The sequence below is a fragment of the Atta colombica genome, unplaced genomic scaffold (genome assembly GCF_001594045.1).
Source record: "Atta colombica isolate Treedump-2 unplaced genomic scaffold, Acol1.0 scaffold92, whole genome shotgun sequence".
NCBI lineage: Eukaryota > Metazoa > Arthropoda > Insecta > Hymenoptera > Formicidae > Atta > Atta colombica.
Genome location: NW_017259586.1, coordinates 340,253 through 363,732, shown reverse-complemented (window position 1 = coordinate 363,732; position 23,480 = coordinate 340,253). Strand labels below are relative to the sequence as shown.

At 26.6% G+C, this 23,480-nt stretch overlaps 5 protein-coding genes across 5 annotated transcripts in view; all 5 read right to left on the bottom strand.

Moving 5' to 3' along the window:
* The window catches only part of LOC108693544 (putative gustatory receptor 28a), a 6,221-nt gene extending 3,143 nt beyond the window's left edge, over positions 1 to 3,078 (bottom strand). The window contains exons 1-3 of the mRNA XM_018202546.1: positions 2,062 to 3,078; positions 1,809 to 1,895; positions 1,670 to 1,750 (exon numbers count right to left, since the gene is read on the bottom strand). Of these exons, the coding sequence (XP_018058035.1) occupies positions 1,670 to 1,750; positions 1,809 to 1,895; positions 2,062 to 3,078 (1,185 nt within the window). The remainder of the gene's footprint in view (positions 1 to 1,669; positions 1,751 to 1,808; positions 1,896 to 2,061) is intronic.
* A 3,635-nt stretch (positions 3,079 to 6,713) lies between these two features.
* Positions 6,714 to 7,831, bottom strand: LOC108693543 (putative gustatory receptor 28b). The gene is made up of 3 exons (XM_018202545.1): positions 7,319 to 7,831; positions 6,855 to 6,941; positions 6,714 to 6,788 (listed from the first exon to the last, which is right to left on the bottom strand). Exons 1-3 carry the CDS (start codon positions 7,829 to 7,831, stop codon positions 6,714 to 6,716), a joined length of 675 nt encoding a protein of 224 aa, XP_018058034.1.
* A 2,687-nt stretch (positions 7,832 to 10,518) lies between these two features.
* Positions 10,519 to 11,442, bottom strand: LOC108693542 (putative gustatory receptor 28b). The gene is made up of 3 exons (XM_018202544.1): positions 10,903 to 11,442; positions 10,652 to 10,738; positions 10,519 to 10,593 (listed from the first exon to the last, which is right to left on the bottom strand). The coding sequence occupies exons 1-3, from the start codon at positions 11,440 to 11,442 to the stop codon at positions 10,519 to 10,521; spliced, it is 702 nt and encodes a 233-aa protein (XP_018058033.1).
* Positions 11,443 to 17,003: 5,561 nt separating this feature from the next.
* On the bottom strand, positions 17,004 to 18,102 carry LOC108693541. The gene is made up of 3 exons (XM_018202543.1): positions 17,962 to 18,102; positions 17,404 to 17,862; positions 17,004 to 17,105 (listed from the first exon to the last, which is right to left on the bottom strand). Exons 1-3 carry the CDS (start codon positions 18,100 to 18,102, stop codon positions 17,004 to 17,006), a joined length of 702 nt encoding a protein of 233 aa, XP_018058032.1.
* A 1,506-nt stretch (positions 18,103 to 19,608) lies between these two features.
* The window catches only part of LOC108693540 (putative gustatory receptor 28a), a 10,783-nt gene continuing 6,911 nt past the window's right edge, over positions 19,609 to 23,480 (bottom strand). The window contains exons 3-6 of the mRNA XM_018202542.1: positions 21,354 to 21,360; positions 20,026 to 21,065; positions 19,775 to 19,861; positions 19,609 to 19,707 (exon numbers count right to left, since the gene is read on the bottom strand). Of these exons, the coding sequence (XP_018058031.1) occupies positions 19,609 to 19,707; positions 19,775 to 19,861; positions 20,026 to 21,065; positions 21,354 to 21,360 (1,233 nt within the window). The remainder of the gene's footprint in view (positions 19,708 to 19,774; positions 19,862 to 20,025; positions 21,066 to 21,353; positions 21,361 to 23,480) is intronic.

The following is a 23,480-nucleotide window of genomic DNA, read 5'->3' as shown; positions in this document are numbered from 1 at the left end:
AATTATATTTTTAATTCTAAATTTTTTAAACTTTTTTTAGTTTAATTTTAATTTTAAAAAATTATTTTAAATTTGTTTTTTTAAGATTTCCATTTATATTGTAATTAACTTCTGGCAGCAGTCGGGAGTATATTAAAAAAGAAACAAATTTTTAATTTTTTTTTAAATTTCTTCTTTAAGTTGTTTATAATTCCTTTTTTTTTTTAATTTTTTTTTATTCGGAACTCAACTTATGATTAGAGAGAAACCTGGGAGAGAACGGTTCAAAATCTGTAACCGCAAAATATTGCCGCGCACTACCGCCCTCTGAAGAAGTGGATGTTAACTACACAGCAAAATAGACAGCTAAAAATCGCTAAAATAACTAAAATCTATTAAATAAAGATTTCAACAATTTCACGATTTATTTCCATCAGGAGCACTGCAAAAAAATGGATATTGTTGTTAACATCTACTTCTTCAGAGGACAATAATACGCGGCAACATTTTGCGGTTACAGATTTTAGTAAGGCACTATAATATTTATATCCGCCATTTTTAATCTTTTTCTCACTCTCTTGCTCCGTTTCTTAATCCTTTGCTTTCTGTCCATTTCACCGCTAAACTAAGAAGATTGAAGACAGAATAAAGAAAGGACTGGAGAAAGGACTAAAAATGGCGGATGCGAATATCTATATTATAGTGTTTTAGTTTTGAGTCGTCATATCCTCTTTCAGATTTCTCCCTGCTTATGTCATGTGTTAACCATAACTGAGAATTACTAAAGTTCACTACTGACAATATATCTCATTGGTTAATCGATTTAGTTCCTAAATTCACCAGACATCCAATCAAAGAACATGCATATAATGAGAACTCATTTCTAATCAATAAAAAGCTCATATGAACGATAATACTTTTATTTATTAACCATACAATTATTGATAATTATATGCTATAAACTAAGTTTGGTCAAGAAAGGTTTATAGCCAAAAATTGATAAGAATATACATTGTACAATAGTTACGGAGATATGCAATAACAACCGATCCGCCTCGGTGAAACGCATATTCCTTCCGTTTTTCGCCAACTTTCGATTGACAGCAATCGGTCGTAAAAATCAGACGTTGCAACAATTCATCTATGATTTCTCAATGACGAATAAAATAGTTAAATTTTTATTTATAACTAAAAACTGAATAGAAATATGCAATTTACATTTGACGAATTGTTTAAATCAATTTTAATTAATATAAATTTGCCTTAACAGTTATTCAACAGTTATTCTATTTTTGATAAATATTGATTTAACATAAAGGTTTTAATTAATCGATATGAAAAATACATAAAATATAAATTAATCGATTCATTAATATTAGCTATTTAATATATTTTATTTTTGAATGAAAATACAATTAAACTGTAAATTACATTATTTATTTGATACGAAATACATTTTTATTAATTTATTTATTAATCTTGTCCATTTGAAAAAGTAAAATCTTATTTATATTATTGATAATATAAGTACAAGATTTTAATCTAATGTTGTGCATGTATACATGGAACATGATTTTTTTAAAAATAAAAACATACTCACAGCGACAAAATATTCCACATAAAAATTAAAAGTTTTCAATATTCTTGAACGCATTTGTATTAATTAAATTGCTTTTGTATAATTAATTGCATTTGTCTTACTGTCGCAGGAATGCATCATGAACAAAAATTGTATTAAGATTAATAGATACGTGGAAGTACTATTCACAATCTAAAAACAAAATATGAAATAAATGATTCATACTTAATTAAAGAACATAATCACTCACCGCAGTGAACAACGTTGCATCTACAGTTAGACCTTTGGCAGAGAATGTATTATCGCAATGCAATATTTGCAAGGAGAACAAATTTAACTGCAATAATAAATCAAATGATAATAAATACGAAAATTATAAAGCAGAAATGATAAATGTAGATCGATTAAATATAATCTAATATATACATATATATAAAAATATATAAAAATCGCAACGTAGTTATAAAAAACTTTTAAACTAAAGTGAAATTATTCTTTACTACCTCATCTTTGATTTGCACATCGTTGATACCGTTAAGTACATCATGAATGATAGTGCCAATTTTTATCGCTTCATTTTTGCCAGTTTCACAAGCCCACACTATCAATGTTAATCTTGTAAAGAAATATATTAAGAGTGATATAAAATAAGCATTATCAATTTCGTCTTGATTCAACGATATTTTGCCATTTTGCCATTGTATTACATTGGAATACACGTAGAATATTATCTGCTTGAAAGATAAAGCTATAGTAGCAAGAAGATGCAGACTGAAAATCATATTAAGCATCTGCACTGTGTCACTTATCATCAGATGCTGTTTCTTTAGAGCCTTAAGTTTTATCAACAAAAATGGATGTCTTTGCTCATGATAGATCTGTCTAAGATTATTCACCATCAGCTCCCGTAGATTCTCTAGATTATTGTTGATTTCTTTGAAACAGGTTTTTAAGACACAAACGCAATTTACGTATAGCATATCTATTTGAAATCCTAACAAGTTGACGAAAACTCTGAAGATATCGAATAAACCAAAAACATTTTTATCATTATATGAGAAACATAATGTTAACGCCAGCCAGAAATGAAAGAAAAAACCGAAAATATCCTTAGCATGTATTAATTTGGATAGTTTTTGATAAGACTTCTGTGGCAATCTTAAAGAAATATCTGATATAGTCTGAAGTAAACGCATTCGCGGATCGCTGAAGATATAAGAGGTGACCACTAGAAACAGTCCATACAAAAAAGACAAGTTCAACGATATCATCCTGGGTACATCAATCTTGATTTTTCCAGAAAGATTAAGTTCATAAAACATTGTCAACTCATAAACACAAATTACGCAGAGAATAAAAATCCATATAATATAGCGCGGTTTAGAAGTTTCAAAAGATGAAGCCTTAATTTTGTATGGAAATATTCCGAAAACTTTGCTTATGATAAAGTTGGGATACATCAAAGATTGAAAATCGGTAGCATGGAACAACGTCCACATTTCCCTTTTTGTTTTGGCCATTGAGTTCACTTTGGAATTTCTACGACATATTAAATATAATTAACAAGTTATCATTAAAGAACAACATTTAATATATTAATATATTATAATGGTTTTTTCTTAAATTTGTAAAGTAGAGGAGACTGCGGAACTAAACTTATTTTCAGTTTTGAATTTTTAGAGTCGATATTAAAAAACTTACGGAAAAAAATGAATCTACATCAGTTACATTTAATTATCTATATTTTATATTTAATTATCTATAATAATATTTTAATAATAATTGATAACTGATAAAACTAATATGAAAAAAAATGCATTCTTCTAATGCATTCCATTTGAATCAAGCTCCAAGACCGGAATAAGGTGACTAATAGGGTAATTTGACTAAGATTATTAAAATGAAGATTAATATATTTTAAGCTCTTTAACTACATATTAATAAAACTTTTATAAAAAGATGTTCTGAACACAAACATTCATTTATCAAAGCAAAACAATATTTCTTTTTGTCAAATTCATTCATTTTGTGCAAAAGTACGTGGAATTTTAGTTTTATCAAGATTAGACATGAGGGAATTAATTTATAATATTTATCGTTGGGGGTCTTTTTAAAGAAATGAAATATTGAATAGATACTATAAGAGTTGTCACTAAAAATAAGTCATAGTGCTGTGGTTAGTTTACTATCCCAATATTCATTTTTTAAAATCATTAACAATATACGATAACAAACACAGATAATAAAAAAATCGACTTTATTAAGTAAAAATTATTTCTATCGCTTATTATCTAAACAGAAATCAAAAATAAGAATAAAAGTATTTACTAGGTGTACGATTTTTTTTAATTGTAGCGTAACTTCTATCACAGATGTGTTCGCAACGAGATGTTACAGCAGACTGAGCAGTAATCGCTTCTGTGTGCTCAGACACATTTACTATGCTATGGTTGCCAAGTCCCGAACATTGCGATTAGGGTTCGAGGGTTCATGTGCTGGAGATTTTATATTTCGACTGGAGGCCGATTAAAAAAAAAAATAAGAAAAAGAAAAAGAGTTTAATTTGTGTTTTGCGACCACTGTTACAGACTTTCTTTGTGTTATTAATATTTGACCTATTAATAAAGTGTCACCACAATAACAGAGACCTGTTTATTATTATTAGAAGATTACATATGCTTACCTAATCACAGACTTTCTTATTACTTTCCACGTAATTTAAATATTGCACTATACAGCGCGTTATCTACAAAATACAAAAAAAAACAATACGTTATAACATCTTTAATACATCATAATATTTGTGAAATCAACATCTTTTAAATATCTGTTTTGTAATAGTTTTTTTATTTCTTCTTTGGTTTTTTTTTTCTACAATTACGCATTAGTAATAGTAAAAATATTTTAAAATAAACATTCTGAATGAAAAATCGTAATTATACACAATAACATCGCAAGCATCACTGGATTGTGCAAATTAATAAATACACGCGAAAAACTTGAGATTTTTCTTGTCTGCTGGAGAATTGGAGATTGATTCCGAAAACTAGAGTCTCCAGTCGAAATCTATGAAGACTTTGACAACTGTGGTTTACGTGGTGTCTCGCGTGTTTTATTTTTAACGTAGCCTCGATTATTCTACTTATCCCATAGTTTACTGATTCCGGTCTCCTCTACTTTCTCAATTTTCATGCGAAACAACATGATAACGATCAAAAAAGTTACGAGATTACAATAAAAACATATATTTGAGATACAATATCATTCGATTCTTATACATTAAAAATGTTTCGACTCGCAGAGTTTTCTTCAGTTAACAATACAATTAATCTAATAATCTAATCGCAAATTAAAAAAAGGAACTAACGTCATAGTTGTATCATAGCAAAACACTAAAGTGTTATCCATGTTTATAAGAATACCGTCATGATGTTATACGATATAACTAAATCCTTGTAACGGTACTCTTATAAACATGGTAGGATAACACTTTAGTTGCTTATGATACAATTATGACGATAGTTCCGTTTTTTAATGTGCGATTAGATTATTAGGTTAATTGTATTGTTAACTGAAGAAGACTCTCCGAATCGAAACATTTTAATGTATAAGAATCGAGTGATATTAGTATCTCAAATATATTTTTATTGTAATCTAATAACTTTTGTCCTCGTTTTTGGTCGTTATATCCTGTTATTTTGCTTTGTCAAATAATCGAGTAATTTTATATTATTGTTTTTCATGCACTTTAACGTTAATATAAGCCAGAAACCTCTAAGTGTAGTATACAATTTCGAATTATCCACCACAAATATACATCAGTTGACACTAGTCTTATCTATTTATGACCTGCGATTGAGTTTAATTAAATTTAAAGCTGCAGATAGTTGCTGCGTCGAGTAGGAAGCCGCGACTAAAAGATTATTTGTTAGCTATGAAGCAACATCTTATGATTATTATTTTCGACCTTTTAAAATATAAAAACATAATAAGTAATAAAGTAATAAAGTAATTTCTAACATATGGATTTTCATTTAGCACATCTAAATTGGGAATAATATACCTGAAAGCATCGATATTACATAAAATAAAAATTATTCTATTTAATTGGAATACTTGATATTTTTATTATAACATTGATTTTTGGAATCTTCATTAATTAATAACAATTTTGATATCTAGCAGTCTTGATTTTTAATGTAATCTTTATTATTGTAGTTTTTAATATAAATATTTATACGTTTATTCATTTAAAAATATATTCATATATTTTCTTATCATAATTTGTAATTTAATTTGTATGTATTTGTATAATGTAATTTAATTTAATTTGTAATTTTCTTATCATAATTTGTAAATAATGATAATTGAAAATTACAATATTTAATTTTGTAATGATTTGGTATCTGACTTGTACATAAATTTTACATATTAAAATATTAAATATACTTTGTGCATATTTAGAAACAATTAATTTTGTAATGAATACTATTTCCTAGATTAAAATTGATCTAACGAATTTTTAAATTGCTTGATTTCTTTCCATCCATGCGAAATTAATTAATATTTTATGAGTATAAATGAGATATCTTTAGTTAGTTGACTTTATCTTTTATATAAAAGAAATATGATACTTAAAATTACTATTGCAATATTTCGTCTATCCTCTCAATAAAAATTTAATTGAATTTATATTGATAACTGAAACTTGAATAAAAAATATGCAATTTGAATTATTTAAATCAATTTTAAACATTAAATTTATGTTAAAAATTATTCGTACTTTTGATTTGATAAAAAGATTCTACGAAATTAATCAATATGAGAAACATATAAAATATAAATTAGGTGTGTATTTATTAATATTTGCTATTTAACATATTTTATTTTTAACGAAAGAACAATTAGAATTAAGTTTTATAATATATTTAATGTGAAACACATTTTTTATTAATTTATCCATTAATGTGGTACATTCAAACAAATAAAATTTTAAATCTTACTTATTATTATATATGATACAAGATTTTTACTTGACATATATGAATAGAATGTATATCATCTATTTACAGCGATAAAATATTCAATACATAAAGATCAAAAATTTTCAATATTTTCAAACGTCTTTGTTAATAATTAAATTGCTTGTGAGCAATTAACTGTCGCAAGAATGTGTTATGATCAAAAATTGTATTAAGATTAATAAATACGTGGAAACGTTACTCACCATCTAAAAACAAAACATGAAATACATAAATAATACGTATTTAATTAAGGATACTTTTTGATCACTCACCACAGTGAGCAATGTCGCATCAATAGTGAGACCTTTCGCGGAGAATGTAATATCGCAATGCAATATTTGCAAGGAGAACAAATTTAACTGCAAGAACAAATCAAAAGGTAATAAATGAAATAAATGAAATGGTATAACCGAAATGATAAGTTTAATCCGGCGTGAGCTAGATCGAGTATGTCACATCCAACACATTGATCTTTTTAAAATTGTTACTGATTTTATTAAATTTTAATAAACATAATTTTCTTATATAATTCTGGATATTTTATTTATCATTTTTTAAAAATTATATCTTATGAAATACTTTTAGATACGTTTAGGTATTTTTAGAGGTACTTTACCACCTAGCTCACGCCGGGTTAAATTAGTTAAATACAAAATAATTTTAGATCTAATATATAAAAAGATCGCAACAAATTTATAAAAAACTTTTAAACTAATATGAAATTCTTCTTTACTACCTCATCTTTTATTTGCACATTACTGATGCTGTTATGTATACCGTGAATGGTAGTGCCAATTTTTTTCGCTTCATTTTTACCAGTTTCGCCAGCCCACACTATAAATACGAATCTTGTAAAGTAATATGTTACGATTGATATAAAATATGCGTTATAAATCCTGTCTTGATTTAAGGATATTCCATTTTGCCATTGTATTACATTGAAATATACGTGGAATATTATTTGCTTAAAGACTAAAACTATGACAGCGAGAAGATGCAGACTGAAAATCATGTTAAGCATCTTCACTGTGTCACTTATTATCAGATGCTGTTTCTTCAGAACCTTAAGTTTTATCAGCAACGGATGTCTCTGCTCATTATAGATCCTAGGAATATTATTTATCATGAGTTCCCGCATATTCTCCAGATTATTGTTAATTTCTTTGAAACAGGCCTTTAAGACACAAACGCAATTTATGTACAGCATATCCATTTGAAAGCCCAACAAGCTGACGAAAATTCTGAACATTTCGAATAATCCAAAAACCTTCTTTTCGGAATATGAGAGGTATAATGATAACATTAACCAAAAGTGAAAGAAAAAACCGAAAATGTCCTTAGCGTGTATTATTTTGGATAGTTTTTGATATGACTTCTGTGGCAATCTCGAAGAAATATCTGATATAGTCTGAAGTAAACGCATTCGCGAACCGATCAGGGCATAAGAGATGATCGTTATAAACAATCCAAATAAAAAGGAGAAATTCAACGATATAATTTTAGATACATCAATCTTTTTTCCAGAGAAATTGAGTTTATACAACATTATCAACTCATAAATACATATTACGCAGAGAATAACAGTCCATAGAATGTAACGTGGTTTAGATGTTTCAAAAGTCGAAGCCTTAATTCTGTATGGAAATGTTCCGAGAATTTTGCTTATGAAAAAGTTGGGATACATCAAAGATTGAAAATCGGTAGCATGGAACAATCTCCACCTTTTTTCTTTCGTTTTGGCCCTTAACTTGACTTTGAAATTTCTACGACAAATTAATTATAATTATTGCGAGAAAACAACACTTTAATGTATTAATGATTCTGCTTAAATTTATTAAGTACTTCATCATTTTTTTTATACACTTCATCGTTAATACAATCCAGAAACTTCTTCAGTTTCGGACTTTTCACCACAAATATATATAAATTTGCACTAATTTATCTGTTTATGTGTTGTGATTCAGTTAAATTAAATTTAAAGCTACAGATACTTTCTGCATCGAGTAGTAAGTCATGACTAAAAATTATTTGTTAGCTATGAAATAATATAGACATTTTATGATCATTATTTATGACTTTTTAATATATAAAGACATGTAATAAAGTAATTTCTAACATATGAATTATTATTTAATACATCTAAATTGGGAATAATATGCTTGTAAGCATCGATATTAAATGAAATAAAAATGATTTCATTTAATTAGAATACTTCATATTTCTACCATAATATTGATATTATTTTGAATCGATTAATGTGATAACAACTTTGATGTTTATCAATCTTAATCTTTAATGTGGTCTTTATTATTGTAATTTATAATATGAAAATATGTACATATTTATTCAAAAATATATGTATTCATATGCATTGATCATAACTTGTAATGATAATTGAAAATTATCATATCTAATTTTGTAGTAAAATAGATTTTACTTGTAAAATCTAAATATCTAAATCATAAATTGTACACATTAAAATATTTTGGATGGAATATAGGTGTCCGGATTATATCATGGTCACGAGTTAGGATATTGGTATCAAATGCAACCAAGTTTGGACTAGAATAAACTCTTTATTACTCTTTAAACGTCTTTATTACGAGTGCGTCAGATTATACAGCAATTTTCCTTGACAAAAGTTGGCGGAGAAGTCTCGCTTATCTCTCGCGATTGCTTGCTTGATCTCTCGCTCAGAGAAACATATTGGCCATTATATGACCATTCGGGAAGACTTCGAAATCTAGATTTGAAATGTACGTGATTCTTCTGTTTAGTTTCCTTGCCTACGCGGTCCATTTTATTTCACTTGATTGCGGCTTACAGCGTGTGCGATATTGCACTTGACTGCAATTATTTAATTCATAATAAATTCTAATAAATTCAATTTTAATGCGGCATTAATTATTATTATTATATGCTTTTATCGTTTAGATTCATCGATTTAGCTATCTTTTGCCGATTTCTGTATTGTTATTTTTTTTCTCGAACAGCAGGTCTTATATGTTCGCGTGTATTCTCTCGTGATTCCAAGAATATGATATTCTCAAGAATATGATAAAAATTATATTTAGAAAAAATGAATTTTTAGCTGGGATAATGACAATATAATCGATATATAATATTATTAAATTGTACTGTGTGTATTTTTAGAGGCATTAATTTCATAATGAGTGCTCTTTCCTAGATTAAAATTGATCTAACGAATATCTAAATTGCTTGTATTCTTTTGATCGATGTAAAATTAATTAGTAGATATTTTAAAAGTATATATGAGAATGAGTAATTTTTAGATAGTTGACTTTTTTGTTTTTTATGTACTAAACATTTAAACGTTATCAGTGTAATAATTCTTCTGTTATTTCTCAATAAAAATTTAATTAAATCTATATTGATAATTGAAACTTAAATAAAAAGTATGCAATTTGTATTTAACGAATTGTTTAAATCAAATTTAAGTTAAATTTGTCTTAACAGTTATTCGTATAATTTTTGATAAATATTGATTTGACAAAAAGGTTATACGAATTAATAATTGATACGTGAAGTAGGTAAAATATGAATTAACTAATTGATTCATTAATATTACTTATTTGACATATTATTTTTAACAAAAGGACAATTAAACTGTTAAGTTTTATGATATATTTGATACGAAACACATTTTTATTAATTTACGTACTAGTGTGATACATTTAAACAAATAAAATCTGAAAATCTTATTTATTACACGAATATTACACATATTTCAAGATTTTTATTTGACATGCATGGACGTATATATATATGATTTTTTAAGAATTAAAACGTTGTACAATTATATTCACAGTAATAAAATGTTCAACACATAAAGGTCAAAAGTTTTCAATGTTCTCAATATTGAAAACTTGTATTAATTAAATTGGTATTGTATATAATTAATTGCATCTGTCTTACTCATTCGTCGCACGAATGTGTTATGATCAAAAATTGTATTAAAATCAATAGATATGTTGAGATGCTACTCACCATCTGAAAGTAAAACACGAAATACATAATACTTAATTAAAGATTATTTTTAATTACTCACCACTGTGAACAATGATGCATCTACAGTGAGACCTTTCGTGGAAAATGTATTATCGCAATGCAATATTTGCAAAGAGAACAAATTTAACTGCAAAAACAAATTAAAAGATATGAAAATGGTACAACAGAAAAGATAAGTTTAAATTATAGTTAAATATAAATTAGTTCTAAATCTAATATATATATAATATATATATAAATCGATATATTTGTAAAAAACTTTTAAATTAATGTGAAATTCTTCTTTACTACCTCATCTTTGATTTGCACATCTCTAATGCTGTTAAGTATATCGTGAATAGTAGTACCAATTTTTATCGCTTCATTTTTGCCAGTTTCGCAAGCCCACACTATCAATACGAATCTTGTAAAGTAATATATTATGATTGATATGAAATATGAATTATAAATTCTGTCTTGATTCAAGGATATCCCGTTTTGCCATTGTATTACATCGAAATACACGTAGAATATTATCTGCTTGAAGGATAAAGCTATGGTAGCGAGAAGATGTAGACTGAAAATCATGTTAAGCATCTTCACTGTGTCACTTATCATCAGATGCTGTTTTTTTAAAGCCTTAAGTTTTTTCAACAAGAACGGATATCTCTGCTCATTATAGCTCCATCTAGAAATATTATTTATCACGAGCTCCCGCAAATTCTTCAGATTATCATTAATTTCTTTGAAACAGGCCTTTAAGACACAAACGCAATTTATGTACAGCATATCCATTTGAAAGCCCAACAAGCTGATGAAAACTCTGGACATTTCCAATGATCCGAAAATCATTTTTTCGGAATATGAGAAATATAATAACACTAACCAAAAGTGAAAGAAAAAACCGAAAATGTCTTTAGTGTGAATGAATTTGGATAGTTTTTGGTACGACTTCTTAGGCAATTTCGGAGATATATCTAATATTGTCTGAAGTAAACGCATTCGCGGACCACTCAAGGCATAAGAGATGATCGCTAAAAACAATCCATATAAATAATAGAAATTCGAGTATATAATGTTGGGTATATCAGCCTTGATATTTCCAGAGATATTGAGTTTATACAACATTGTCAATTCATAAACACAGATTACGCAAAAAATAATTGTCCACAGAATATAACGCGGTTTAGAAATTTCAAAAGACGAAGCCTTAACTTTGTATGGAAATATTCCGAGAATTTTGCTTATGATAAAGTTGGGATACATCAAAGTTAGAAAATCAGTAGCATGGAATAACCTCCAATTTCTTCCTTTTGTTTTGGCCCTTGATTTGACTTTGAAATTTCTACGACAAATTAAATGTAATTAACAATTGTTGAGAAAAGAACAATGCAATATATTAATGCTTGTAGCTTAAATTTATTAAGTACTTTATCATTTTTAATGCACTTTAGTGTTAATATAATCCAGAAACTCCTGTGTAGTCTTCAATATTGAACTGTTTACTACAAATATATATAAAATAGCATACACTAGTACTCTTATTTGTTTATGTACTGCGATTGAATAAAATTAAATTTGAAGCTGTATTGACAGTTACTGCGTCGAGTAGTAGGTCATGACTAGAAGATTATTTGTTAGCTACGAAGTAACAACAACGTCATTTGATTATCATTTATGACCCTTTAAAATATAAAGACATGTAATAAAGTAATTTCTATTATATGAATTATCATCTAACGCATCTAAATTGGGAATAACATGCATACCAAAAAAGTATTGATAAAATGAAAATTATTACATTTAATTGGAACACTTGATATTTTTAATATTGATATTTTGATATTCGCAATTTGATATTTATAATGTTTTTTTTTGGATTCTCATCGATTAAAGAATAACAATTTTGATATTAACAATCTTGATCTTTAATAGGATCTTTATTGTTTTAATAAAATTATTGCTTATGATAAAGTTGGAATACAAGAGTTTGGAAATCAATAGCATGGAACTTCACCTTCTTTCTTTTGTTTTGATTCTTGGCTTAACTTTGAAATTTCTATAACAAATTAACTTATAATAGTTTTTAATAAAAAAACATTTGGTAAAACTAAAGACACTCAAAACCTATTGGAGGTCACTCAGAGTTACCTTAACATGGTCAAAGTCAAGATCAAGTGATTGCTTCTTTTTTGTACAGTTTTATCAAATATTTATATATATTCATTCAATCATATATTCATATGCATTTTCCTATCATAATTTGTAATGATAATTGTAAATTACGATAGCTAATTATGTAATGGTTTGTATTTTATTTGTATATAAATTTTACACATTAAAATATAATTAAATGCTATGCGTATTTTTTAGATGAACAATTTTGTAATGAGTGCTATTTCTTAGACATTACAATTGATCTAACTAATATCTAAATTGCTTGATGTATTCTTTTGATAGATGTGAAATTCATAACTATTTTATAAGTATATGAATCATGAATTGTTTTTAGTTAGTTTGTTAGTTTGACTTCGTTGTTTTTCATGTACAAAAAAATATAATACTTAAAATTATTATTGCAATATTTCATCTATCATCTCTCAATGAAAATTTAATTAAATCTATATTAAAATTTAAATAAAAAATATGCAGTTTGCATTTAACGAATTGTTTAAACGTATTAAATTTACCTTACAAGTTGTCTGTACCATTTCTGATAAATATTGATTTGACAAAAACGTTCTAAGAATTAATTGATATGTTTGAAACATTCAAGATATAAATTAGCTGATGATTCATTAATATTAGCTATTTAACATATTTTATTTTTAATGGCAGGTATAATTAAGTTTTTAAATTGGTATATTTGACATAATACATTTTTATTAATTTGTATATTAATGTAGTACATTAATGTAGTACATTTAAAGCCTTAAAATCTTCTTTATTAACACATATGGTAAAAGATTTTTATTTGGCACACATGCATACGATGTATATGACTTTTTAAGAATAAAAACGATGGACAATTATATTCATAGAGATAAAATATTCAACATAGATCAAAGTTTTCAAAATTCTCAAATGTATTTGTATTAATTAAATTGCTTGTGTATATTTAATTGCATCTGTCTTGCTATCGCAAGAATGCGTCATGATCAAAAATTGTATTAGATTAATAGATACGTGGAAACTCTACTCATTTAAAAGCAAAACATGAAATACGTAAATATATACTTAATTAAGGATATTTTTAATCACTCACTATAGTGAGCAACGATGCATCTAGAGCGAGAAAATCCTTTCATGGAAAATCCTTTCATGGTAAATGTATTATTGCAATGCAATATTTGTAAGGAGAATAAATTTAACTGCAACAGCAAATCAAAACGAAATAAATACGAAAATTATAGAACGAAAATGATAAATCAGGTCAATGTAATGTAAATTAATAAGGTCTAATAAATAAAAATCGTGACATATTTGTAAAAAGCTTTCAAACTAAAATGAAATTTTTTTTTACTATCTCATCTTTGATTTGCTCATTGCTGATGATTATGCTGTTAAGTACATCATAAATGGTAGTACCAATTTTGATTGCTTGGTTTTTGCTGGTTTCATAAGCCCACGCTATCAACATTAATTTTATAATGTAATGCGCCAGGAATGATTTGAAATTTACACTATAAATCTTATCTCAATTCAAGGATATCCTGTTTTGCCAATGTACTACATGAAATACATTGTACTACATTGAAATACAAATAGAATACTATCTTGAAGCATTGTGTTGTGGTAGTGAGAAGTTGCAGACTAAACATTAAGTTTAGCATCTGTACTGTGTCGCTGATCATCAAATGTTGTTTCTTTAGATCCTTAAGTTTCATTAACAAGAATGGATATTTTTGCTCGTAAGGGATTCATTTAGGAGTATTATTCATCATGAGCTCCCATAGATTCTCCATATTATCATCAATTTCCTTGAAACAAACTTTTACGACACTGATGCAATTTATGTATAGCATTTCTATTTGAAACGCCAACAAGGTGATATGTAATCTGATCACTTGAAACAAAAATGAAATTTAATTCAGAATGTACGAAATACATTAACGCTAACTAGAAGTGAAAGAAAAATCCGAAAATATCCTTAGCGTATTAATTTGGACATTTTCTTATATGACTGCTGAAGCAATCTCGAAAAAATATCTGATACAATCCGAAGTAACCACATTTGCGGGACCACTCAAGATGTAAGTGCTGACTGTCAGAAATACTCCATATATAATAGAGAAATTAACTAAAATAAATTTAGGTATGTCAGTCTTATTTTTTTCAGAGAGATTAAATTTACACAATACTGTCAATTTATAAACACAGATTATGCAGACCGTAATAGTCCACAGAATATAACGTAGTTTAGAAGTTTCAAAAGATGAAACCTTAATCCTGTATGGAAATATTCCTAGAATTTTACTTAAAGTAAAGTTGGGATACATCAAGGATTGAAAATCCTTGCATGAAACAATCTGGATCTTTTTCCTTTCATTTTGGACCTTGAATTGACTTTGAAATTTCTGCGATAAATTAAATGTAATTAATAAAGTATAATTATGAGAGAACAATCTAATATGTTAGTAATGGTTATTATTTAAATTTATTAATTACTTTATCATTTTTATGCACTTTAGCTTTATTGCAAATACTCTTTTTCTAACTACAGTTTTGAATTTCAAACTTTCCACCACAAATATATAAATTGGTATGCCCCATTTGGTCTATTTATGCATTACATGCTAATTAATTTAATTTAAAAGTACAGATAGTTGTTACATCGAATAGCAAGTTATGACTAAAAATCCATTTGTCAGCTATGAAATATAATAACGATGTCTTTCGATCATTATAATCTTCTAGAATATGTGAACATATAAGATAATAAGGTAATTTCTAACATATGGATTATCATTTAGCACATCTCATTTGGGAATAATATACAAATCAGAAAGTATTGATATTATAAAATAAAAATTATTCAATTGATATACTTGATATTCCTAACATTGATGTTTTTTGATATTATTACTTAGTATTCATCAATATTGATATTTTTTGGAGTCTTCATCAGAGTTAATGTAACAATTTTGATATTTAACATTTTTTTTAATGGGAGATCTTTATTATTGTAGTTTTTAATATAAAAATATTTGATAAAACTGTTTTGTGTGTGTGTGTGTGTGTGTGTGTGTGTGTGTGTGTGTGTGTGTGTGTGTGTGTGTGTGTGTGTGTGTGTGTAGACTAGTTGGATCTTAAATGCTTGTATGATCTTGTATGAATTTATACTACGTATATGTAGTCTTTTGAAAAATACGCGTCGAAATGATTTTTCGGTCTTGAAACGCTTACTTTATTATATTACTGTAGTAACATCAATTCCATCAGTTAAATTAACTAGCAATTTATCAATTTTAATGCTTTTTCGTATCTTCAAACGATCTTAATAATGCTGAGTGACATATTAAAATCTGTAAATAATTAATTCTTATTATAAAAAATATTATCGCGGCCGGAAATCGAATCCGGGTCTCTTATTCTTCGAGCGACCGTCCTAAGCCTTTAGATTATCGAAGTCTCGGAATAGAATATAGAAATTGTAATTCCGTAATGAGTGCTATTTTTTAGATTAAATCTAACTAATATCTAAATTGCTTCATATTATTGCTTGATTATATTCTTTTGAATGATGTGAAATTATTAAGTACTTTATAAGTATTGTATTATATTTATAAGTATGAATCAGTTATTTTCAATTAGTTGAATTGTTTTACAAAAAAATATGATATTAAAAATTACTGCAATATTTCGTCTCTCATTTCTTAATGAAAATTTAATTAAATCTATATATTGATAATTGAAACTTGAATAAAAAGTATGCAATTTGCATTTAACGAATTGTTTAATTCAATTTAAACATTAAATTTGCCTTACAAATTGTTTGTATTATTTTTTGAAAAAAAAAATTGACAAAAACGTTGTATGAATTAATTAATACGAGAAACAAGATATAAGATATAAATTGGCTGATGATTCATTAATATTAGCTATTTAACATATTTTATTTTTAATGAAAAGTATAATTAAAACTATTAAATTGCATATATTAAAAATAATAAATAAAAATGCATTTATGACATAATACATACATTTAATACATTTAAAATGTTAAAATTTATTTGCAATTATTTATCGATATATGTAATAGAGAATTTTTAAACACTTTTTCTATATATATATTCATAAGTGCTTTTGAATAAACATAAAACGTATAATACAATAATTTAACAATAATAAAGAAAAGAGTTTTTTAAAATTTAGAAAGAAATTCTTTTCTCTTTTTTTCTATCTGCTTTTAATTAAGTCATTCGAATATTGTTTGCAGCCTTTCCATCACAAGAATGTACCATGATCATAAATTGTGTCAAGATTAATATGTATGTTGTAACATTACCCGTCATCTGAAAATAAAGAAAAAAATAAATAGTATTTATTTTATTAAGGCAAATGATTTATTACTTACCGCAGCGAGAAGTGTCGCGTTCATAGAAAAACCTTTCGTGGAAAGTGTATTTTTGCAATGCATTATTTGCAAAGAAAATAGGTACAACTGCAATATTAGGTCGTGAAATAAAGAATTAGAAAACATAATTATATGAGCTAAATAAATTTAGTGTATATAAAATTGCATTAGTACAGGATTTTAATATAACATATGACATCTTCATAGCAGAAAATATACCATTATATTTTGCTTACCTCTTCTTTGATTTGCTCATCGCTAGTGCGGTTAAGTACATCATGAACAGTAGTGCTAATCTCTAATGCTCGATTCTTATTGGTTTCGCAAGTCCATACTATCAATATTATTTTTAAAAATTCGTATCCTATAGACATTAGGAAAAATACATCATCAATTTCATCATCCAGAATGAAGGACAGCCCATCTTGCCATTGTATTAAATGTTTATACAATTCGAAAGTGATTTCAGTAAAAGTCAAGACTAAAGTAGCAAGAAGCTGTGGACTGAAAATTATGTTCAGCATTTTCATTGTGTTGCTGACTGTTAAATGCTGCTTTTTCAGGATCCTGAGTTCTATTAACAGGAACTGACTCCTTCGCAAGTGGTAAATTAAACTGGGAACACATGGCTTTATATCGTTTATCATAATTTTTTGCATATGTACCAGATTATTGTTGATTTTCTTGAAACAGGTCTTCAATATACAAACGCAATTTATATATTGCATATCCATATTAAACACCACCAGGTTTATGTATATTGATGACACAGAGAAAATAGAATAGCCACGTACTCTGTAACACATTAAGCATGACTGCATGATTAAGAAAAAACAACCCAAAATGTCCTTTATGTGGATCCATTTGCACAACTTCTGATACAATTCTGGAGGTAAATACGAAGAGATCTCCAGCATGGCATGTAACACGCGCATTCTTGGTTTGCTTAAAATGTACGTAATAAATGTTATGAAACCGCCGATTGTAAAGAAAGAGGTAGTCTCAAGATTTATTATTAGGTCTCCAAAGTTGATTGTTCTAGTAAAAATAATTTGGTGGAGACATTTTAGATTGATAATGCAGATGACACAAATAAGGAGGGTCGACAAAATGTAACGCTGTCTAGAAGTCTCAAAGGTCGAAGCATTGATTCTATATGGAAATAATCCAAGGATGTGGCAAAAGATGAAATTAGGGTACATCAAAGTCTGAAAGTCTGTGCCATAAAATAACTGCCACATTTTTATCCTTGATTTGTTTTTTGGAACAATGAGTTGAACATCGTCGAAATACAATATTATAAAGAATAGTTTAGGTGATAAGTGACAGTCTATGATTATTAATCACGTTGTCTATACACTTTAGCATTTGTGCTTTCGAAAGCTCTGTTATAAATGTACAATTATTCAATTCTGATCTTTCAATGACAAATACATACAACATTGTAAACTCATCCGATGTACACTCCTTATTATCAATTTGTATTTAATGATTTTCAATTTAAAACCGCAAGCAATTGTTAAGTCAAATAGTCAGACGGAACTGAAAGAATCGTATGTGAGACATAAAGTATCATAGCACTCTTCGATCGGCAAATATCATTTAAACATACTACGTTAATACGTACAAAGTAATGATATGCTATTACATTCAATTTGTGTCGATAATAATGCAAACATTGAATGCATTGAAGTTTTTAAAAATTCACTATAATATAACAACTATTTAATTCTAAATTTTATAAAGGATATTTTTATGCTATGATTTATAGAGATCTTTTATTTTTCATTTTATATAATATATAAAAGGTAATTTATTATAAAATACTTCTAAATTTATTTTGTAAATATCATACTCTTCTACTTTATTGTAAATTTTTTATATTGATGTGCGCTTCTTTTTGTAAGGATAAAAATATATTCTTATTAATGTTTATTTTTTTATTTTAATTTATAGACAAATATATAGTGCTATTATAGATGGTTTTTGCGTAATTGTTAAAATATAATAATTTATATCTGATTTATGTATAATTGTACATAAAAAATTTGTAAAACTACATTATTTGCATTTTCAGAAACAATGATATTATTTATTTTAAAGAGGAACTTTACAATTTTGCAAACAAACTGGATAAAAAGAAAAATTCCGGATCAATTGTAATAAAAAACTTAATTAACACTTTGCAGTAATAAAGAAAAAAAGTCAACTCAAAATTGTATCTTGCAATAATCTATTTTTACAATGTAGAGCGTTTAAATATAGAACATTTATAATTAGTTTGATACAAAATTCTTTTGAAATATATTTATCATAAATCATAACGAATATACTTAAAAATTACATTAATTACATTAATTAAAATATATTAAAAACTGCACGTTTTATTGATTATATTTATAATTTTTGTGTGTTTATTATTTATTTCTATTTTCTTTTATTTAGATTATTTCTGCAATACTGATATTTCCATCACAAGAATGCGATGTCATTAAGAATTGTATTAAAATTATCAAATACGTGGTGATGCTACCCGCCATCTAAAAAAAAAAAAAATAAGAAATAAATATATGTTTAATTATTTGACGGAAATAAGTGGCTACTCACCGCAGTGAAAAGCGTTGCATCTATAGTTAGACCTTTTGCGGAGAATGCATTTTTTCGTTGCAATATTTGCACAGAAAATTGTTCCAACTATATAATAACATTATAATAAATTAATTAATAAAATAATAATAAATAGAGAGCATTATGGGAAATATAATTATTAATCTAGTAATTTAATATATAAAATACGCATTAGTATAGCATATGGGATTTTTATAAAAATGTACAAATTAAATCATACATTATTGTACCTCGTTTTTTACTTGTTTATCACTGGTATTGTTAAGCAGATCGTGAACGGTGATGCCAATTTTTGCAGCTTGATCTTTACCACTATCGCAAACCCACACTATCAATATTATCTTCGTAATATAATATATCATATTCAAGATGAAAAACCAGTACCAAAAGTTTTCTTCTTCTTCGGCTATAAATACAACTATATAAAAGTACAGATTAAAAGTGATTTCAGTGAAAGATATGACTATAGTAATGATGATTTGCAGACCGAAAATCATGTTAAGCATCTGCACTGTGTCGCTAATCATCAAATGTTGTTTCTTCAGGGTTTTAAGTTTCATCAATAGAAGTGAATTCTTTTGTTCGTGATATATCCGTCTGAGTAGATATGGCTTATCGCTCATTACTAATTCCTGAACCTTCATCAAATTATCGTTAATTTTCTTAAAACAGATCTTCAATATACAAACGCAATTCATATACATCATGTCCATTTGAAACATCAACAAAGTAAGGTATATTACAAACATTGTTAGGAAGATTGTATTGAGCGGCATATAAATGCAATATGCTACTGATACGATGACAAGAAGAAAGAAACCGAAGATATCCTTAATATGAATTAGTCTGGATAACTTTTCATATAATTCCGAGGGTAATTCCGAAGAGATCTCCAATACGGTCTGTAGCAAAAGCAACCGTGGACGTCTCAAGACATACGTGACAATCATTGTGAAACTACCGAGCACATAATAATTGTGACACTTAAAAGAGCTAAGTACGCTTCTGTTTATGATTATTCTAGAAATATCCAATTTATATATAATAATTATTTCGTAAATGCAGAAAACGAAGAGAACAATGGTCGATAGAATGTAACATGATTCTGAAGCTTCGAAAGTCGAATTGTTAATTTTGTATGGAAATATTCCAAGAATGCGGCAGAAAGTGAAGCAAGGATACATCAAGGATTGAAAGTCTGTAGCGTAGAAGGGTCGCCATCTTTTTCGCATATTGCTGTTGGCTTGTTTCTGGAATTTTAATAACGAAACTGTACATAAAATGCGAGAACAATAATTTAAATACACAGCATAAACACATTATCAATGTTAATACATTATCAATGTACATACATACTTTGCCATCAGTGTGAACGTTATTGTGGAAGTTTCTTCTATAAATGTGATTTCGAAATTCATTTTTTGACAGCGATTGCATAATTCCTTATTTTCGATCTATACTTGATAAGTTTAACTTGAAAACTGCATTGAGTAACAAGGAATGCTTCAGAAAATCTTATGTTAGGCGTGAAGTAACCATGGTATTCTTCGATTTGTACTTGTCACCTGCAAAGTAAAGTAAAAAAGTGAAATATACATAAAAAAGTTATTGTTATACTTATATAGTCATACATCATATTTTGTAGACATATTCAAAAGGGGGAACATAAATTGTACAATATGAATTAATAACTTTTGAAAATTGATTAATAATGATTCTAACATATTACACATTTATATTGTGTGCGTACAGGATGTTTCAAAATGTTTTTCAACATGATCTAATATTTGCATAAGCACACATGCGCGCTTATGTATATAATCGTAATTTTCAATGAAAAATGCATCAATATGTATTTTCAACTAAATAAAAAATATATTATCAATGATATTTATTTTTTAATTAATGTATACTGGATCGTAATTATGAATTATATTTTTGTAAATTTATTAAAATATAGTAAGCTGTTTTAAAATTGTACATAATATTATTCATTAACGTGTTAAATTATGTATATATTGTTATAAAAAATTTTGATATTGCAGTAAGAAGCAAAGTGACATAATGATAATAAATTGAGTATAAAAGGTAAAATCATTGATATTGTCTCAATTAAAATTAATCTAATTATTTAAAAAAAAATGAATTAATATGTTTCTTCGACTGATAAAATTAATTGTACGATTTTAAAAAAATATATTAAAAAATCTTTTAAATAGTAGTATTTTAGTAACAAATAATATATGAAGACATAATATATCCACTATTTTGTAAATAAATTAAAACTATCGACTATATTAAAATATTACACAAATTATTTTTCATTTTATATGCATTTTATTTTTATTTCTTTTATCAATAATCAATCTCGCCAATACGATATTAAAAATGATTTCTTCTACGATTTTCTTTTGCAAACGCAAGATAACTTAAAATAAATCATCTCAAATTTTTTTGCTTCATAACAAATATATATCAAATATTGTAGGAGAGACCGAGGCTAATAGACTCATTTTTCAATTTCGAATTTTTACAGACGAAATTAAGAGACTTACAGAAAAAATGAATTCTATACCAGTTACATACATTTGACTATCTAATAATATTTTAATAATAAGAGAAAACTGATAACTAATATGAAAAAAATGCATTTTTCCAATGCATTCTATCTGATTCAACCAGCTCCGGAAATTGGGGTAATTCGACTAAGATTATTAAAATAAAAATTAATGTACTTTAAGCAACATCTTTGGCTACATATTATTAAAACTTTTATAAAAATTTATTTTGAACACAACATTTGCTTCGCATGGCAAAACAATGCTTCTTTTTGCAAAATTTGTTCATTTCGTGCAAAAACATATCGAATGAGTTCTTGAGATTGAATATGAAGGAATTGAACTTATAACATTTACCACTGAGAAAAATCTCTTTAAAAGAATAAAATGAAAAATTTGAGAAAATACTATAAGAGTCGTCACTAAATGAGTCATACAGTTCCATGCTGTCGTTAGTCTACTATCCCCATCCATTCATTTTTTAAAAACATTAACACTATACGATAACAAAAACACATAAACAAAAAAAATCTATTGGATTTTATTAAGTTAGAACTACACTTACTATCTAAGTAGAAATCGAATACGATTATACACGATTAAAACAAAAACTTTAAGAATAAAAATATTTACTTAGGTGTACGATTTTTTAAAATTGTGATATAACTTCTATCATAGATGTGTTCGCAAAAAGATGTTACACCAAACTTAGCGATTGCGTGCTCAGACACATTTATGCGTGTCTCTCTTATGCATAAATTTTTTTTGTTTTTAATGCAGCCTCGATTATTCTACTTATCCCTATAATCAACTGATCCCGATATTAAAATTTTAAAGTGCAGCGAGCAAAAATTTACAATTAGATGATAATGAACTAATAGAAAAAAATTACTTAGTAAGATATCGCAGAACAACGTATAACATCAATTATTTTACCCACTTTGTAGTAATATTTGACATTAATTCCTTTAATTTTAATATAAAAAGCAGTTAAAATATTTGATTGTTTTAATAATTAAGATATTGAATTAGTCGATACCATATATCTGTTAAAAATTTATTCCGTCGCCCTTAATACATTTAAATATGTACCATATTAATAATTTATAATAAATAATAATAAATGA

What these genes read in the sequence shown, in the direction of transcription:
- LOC108693543 (XM_018202545.1), bottom strand. Translation starts at nt 7,831, where the DNA reads ATGTTCAGAATTTTCGTCAGCTTGTTGGGCTTTCAAATGGATATGCTG. An exon ending in ATGTGCAAATAAAAGATGAG is followed by an intron (nt 6,942 to 7,318) that starts GTAGTAAAGAAG and finishes TTGTTCTTGCAG; the next exon opens with TTAAATTTGTTCTCCTTGCA. An exon ending in ATGCGACATTGCTCACTGTG is followed by an intron (nt 6,789 to 6,854) that starts GTGAGTGATCAA and finishes TTTTGTTTTTAG; the next exon opens with ATGGTGAGTAACGTTTCCAC.
- LOC108693542 (XM_018202544.1), bottom strand. Translation starts at nt 11,442, where the DNA reads ATGATTTTCGGATCATTGGAAATGTCCAGAGTTTTCATCAGCTTGTTG. An exon ending in ATGTGCAAATCAAAGATGAG is followed by an intron (nt 10,739 to 10,902) that starts GTAGTAAAGAAG and finishes TTGTTTTTGCAG; the next exon opens with TTAAATTTGTTCTCTTTGCA. An exon ending in ATGCATCATTGTTCACAGTG is followed by an intron (nt 10,594 to 10,651) that starts GTGAGTAATTAA and finishes TTTTACTTTCAG; the next exon opens with ATGGTGAGTAGCATCTCAAC.
- LOC108693541 (XM_018202543.1), bottom strand. Translation starts at nt 18,102, where the DNA reads ATGCGCGTGTTACATGCCATGCTGGAGATCTCTTCGTATTTACCTCCA. An exon ending in CATGCTTAATGTGTTACAGA is followed by an intron (nt 17,863 to 17,961) that starts GTACGTGGCTAT and finishes TGTATATTGAAG; the next exon opens with ACCTGTTTCAAGAAAATCAA. An exon ending in ATGAGCAAATCAAAGAAGAG is followed by an intron (nt 17,106 to 17,403) that starts GTAAGCAAAATA and finishes CTTTATTTTCAG; the next exon opens with ATGACGGGTAATGTTACAAC.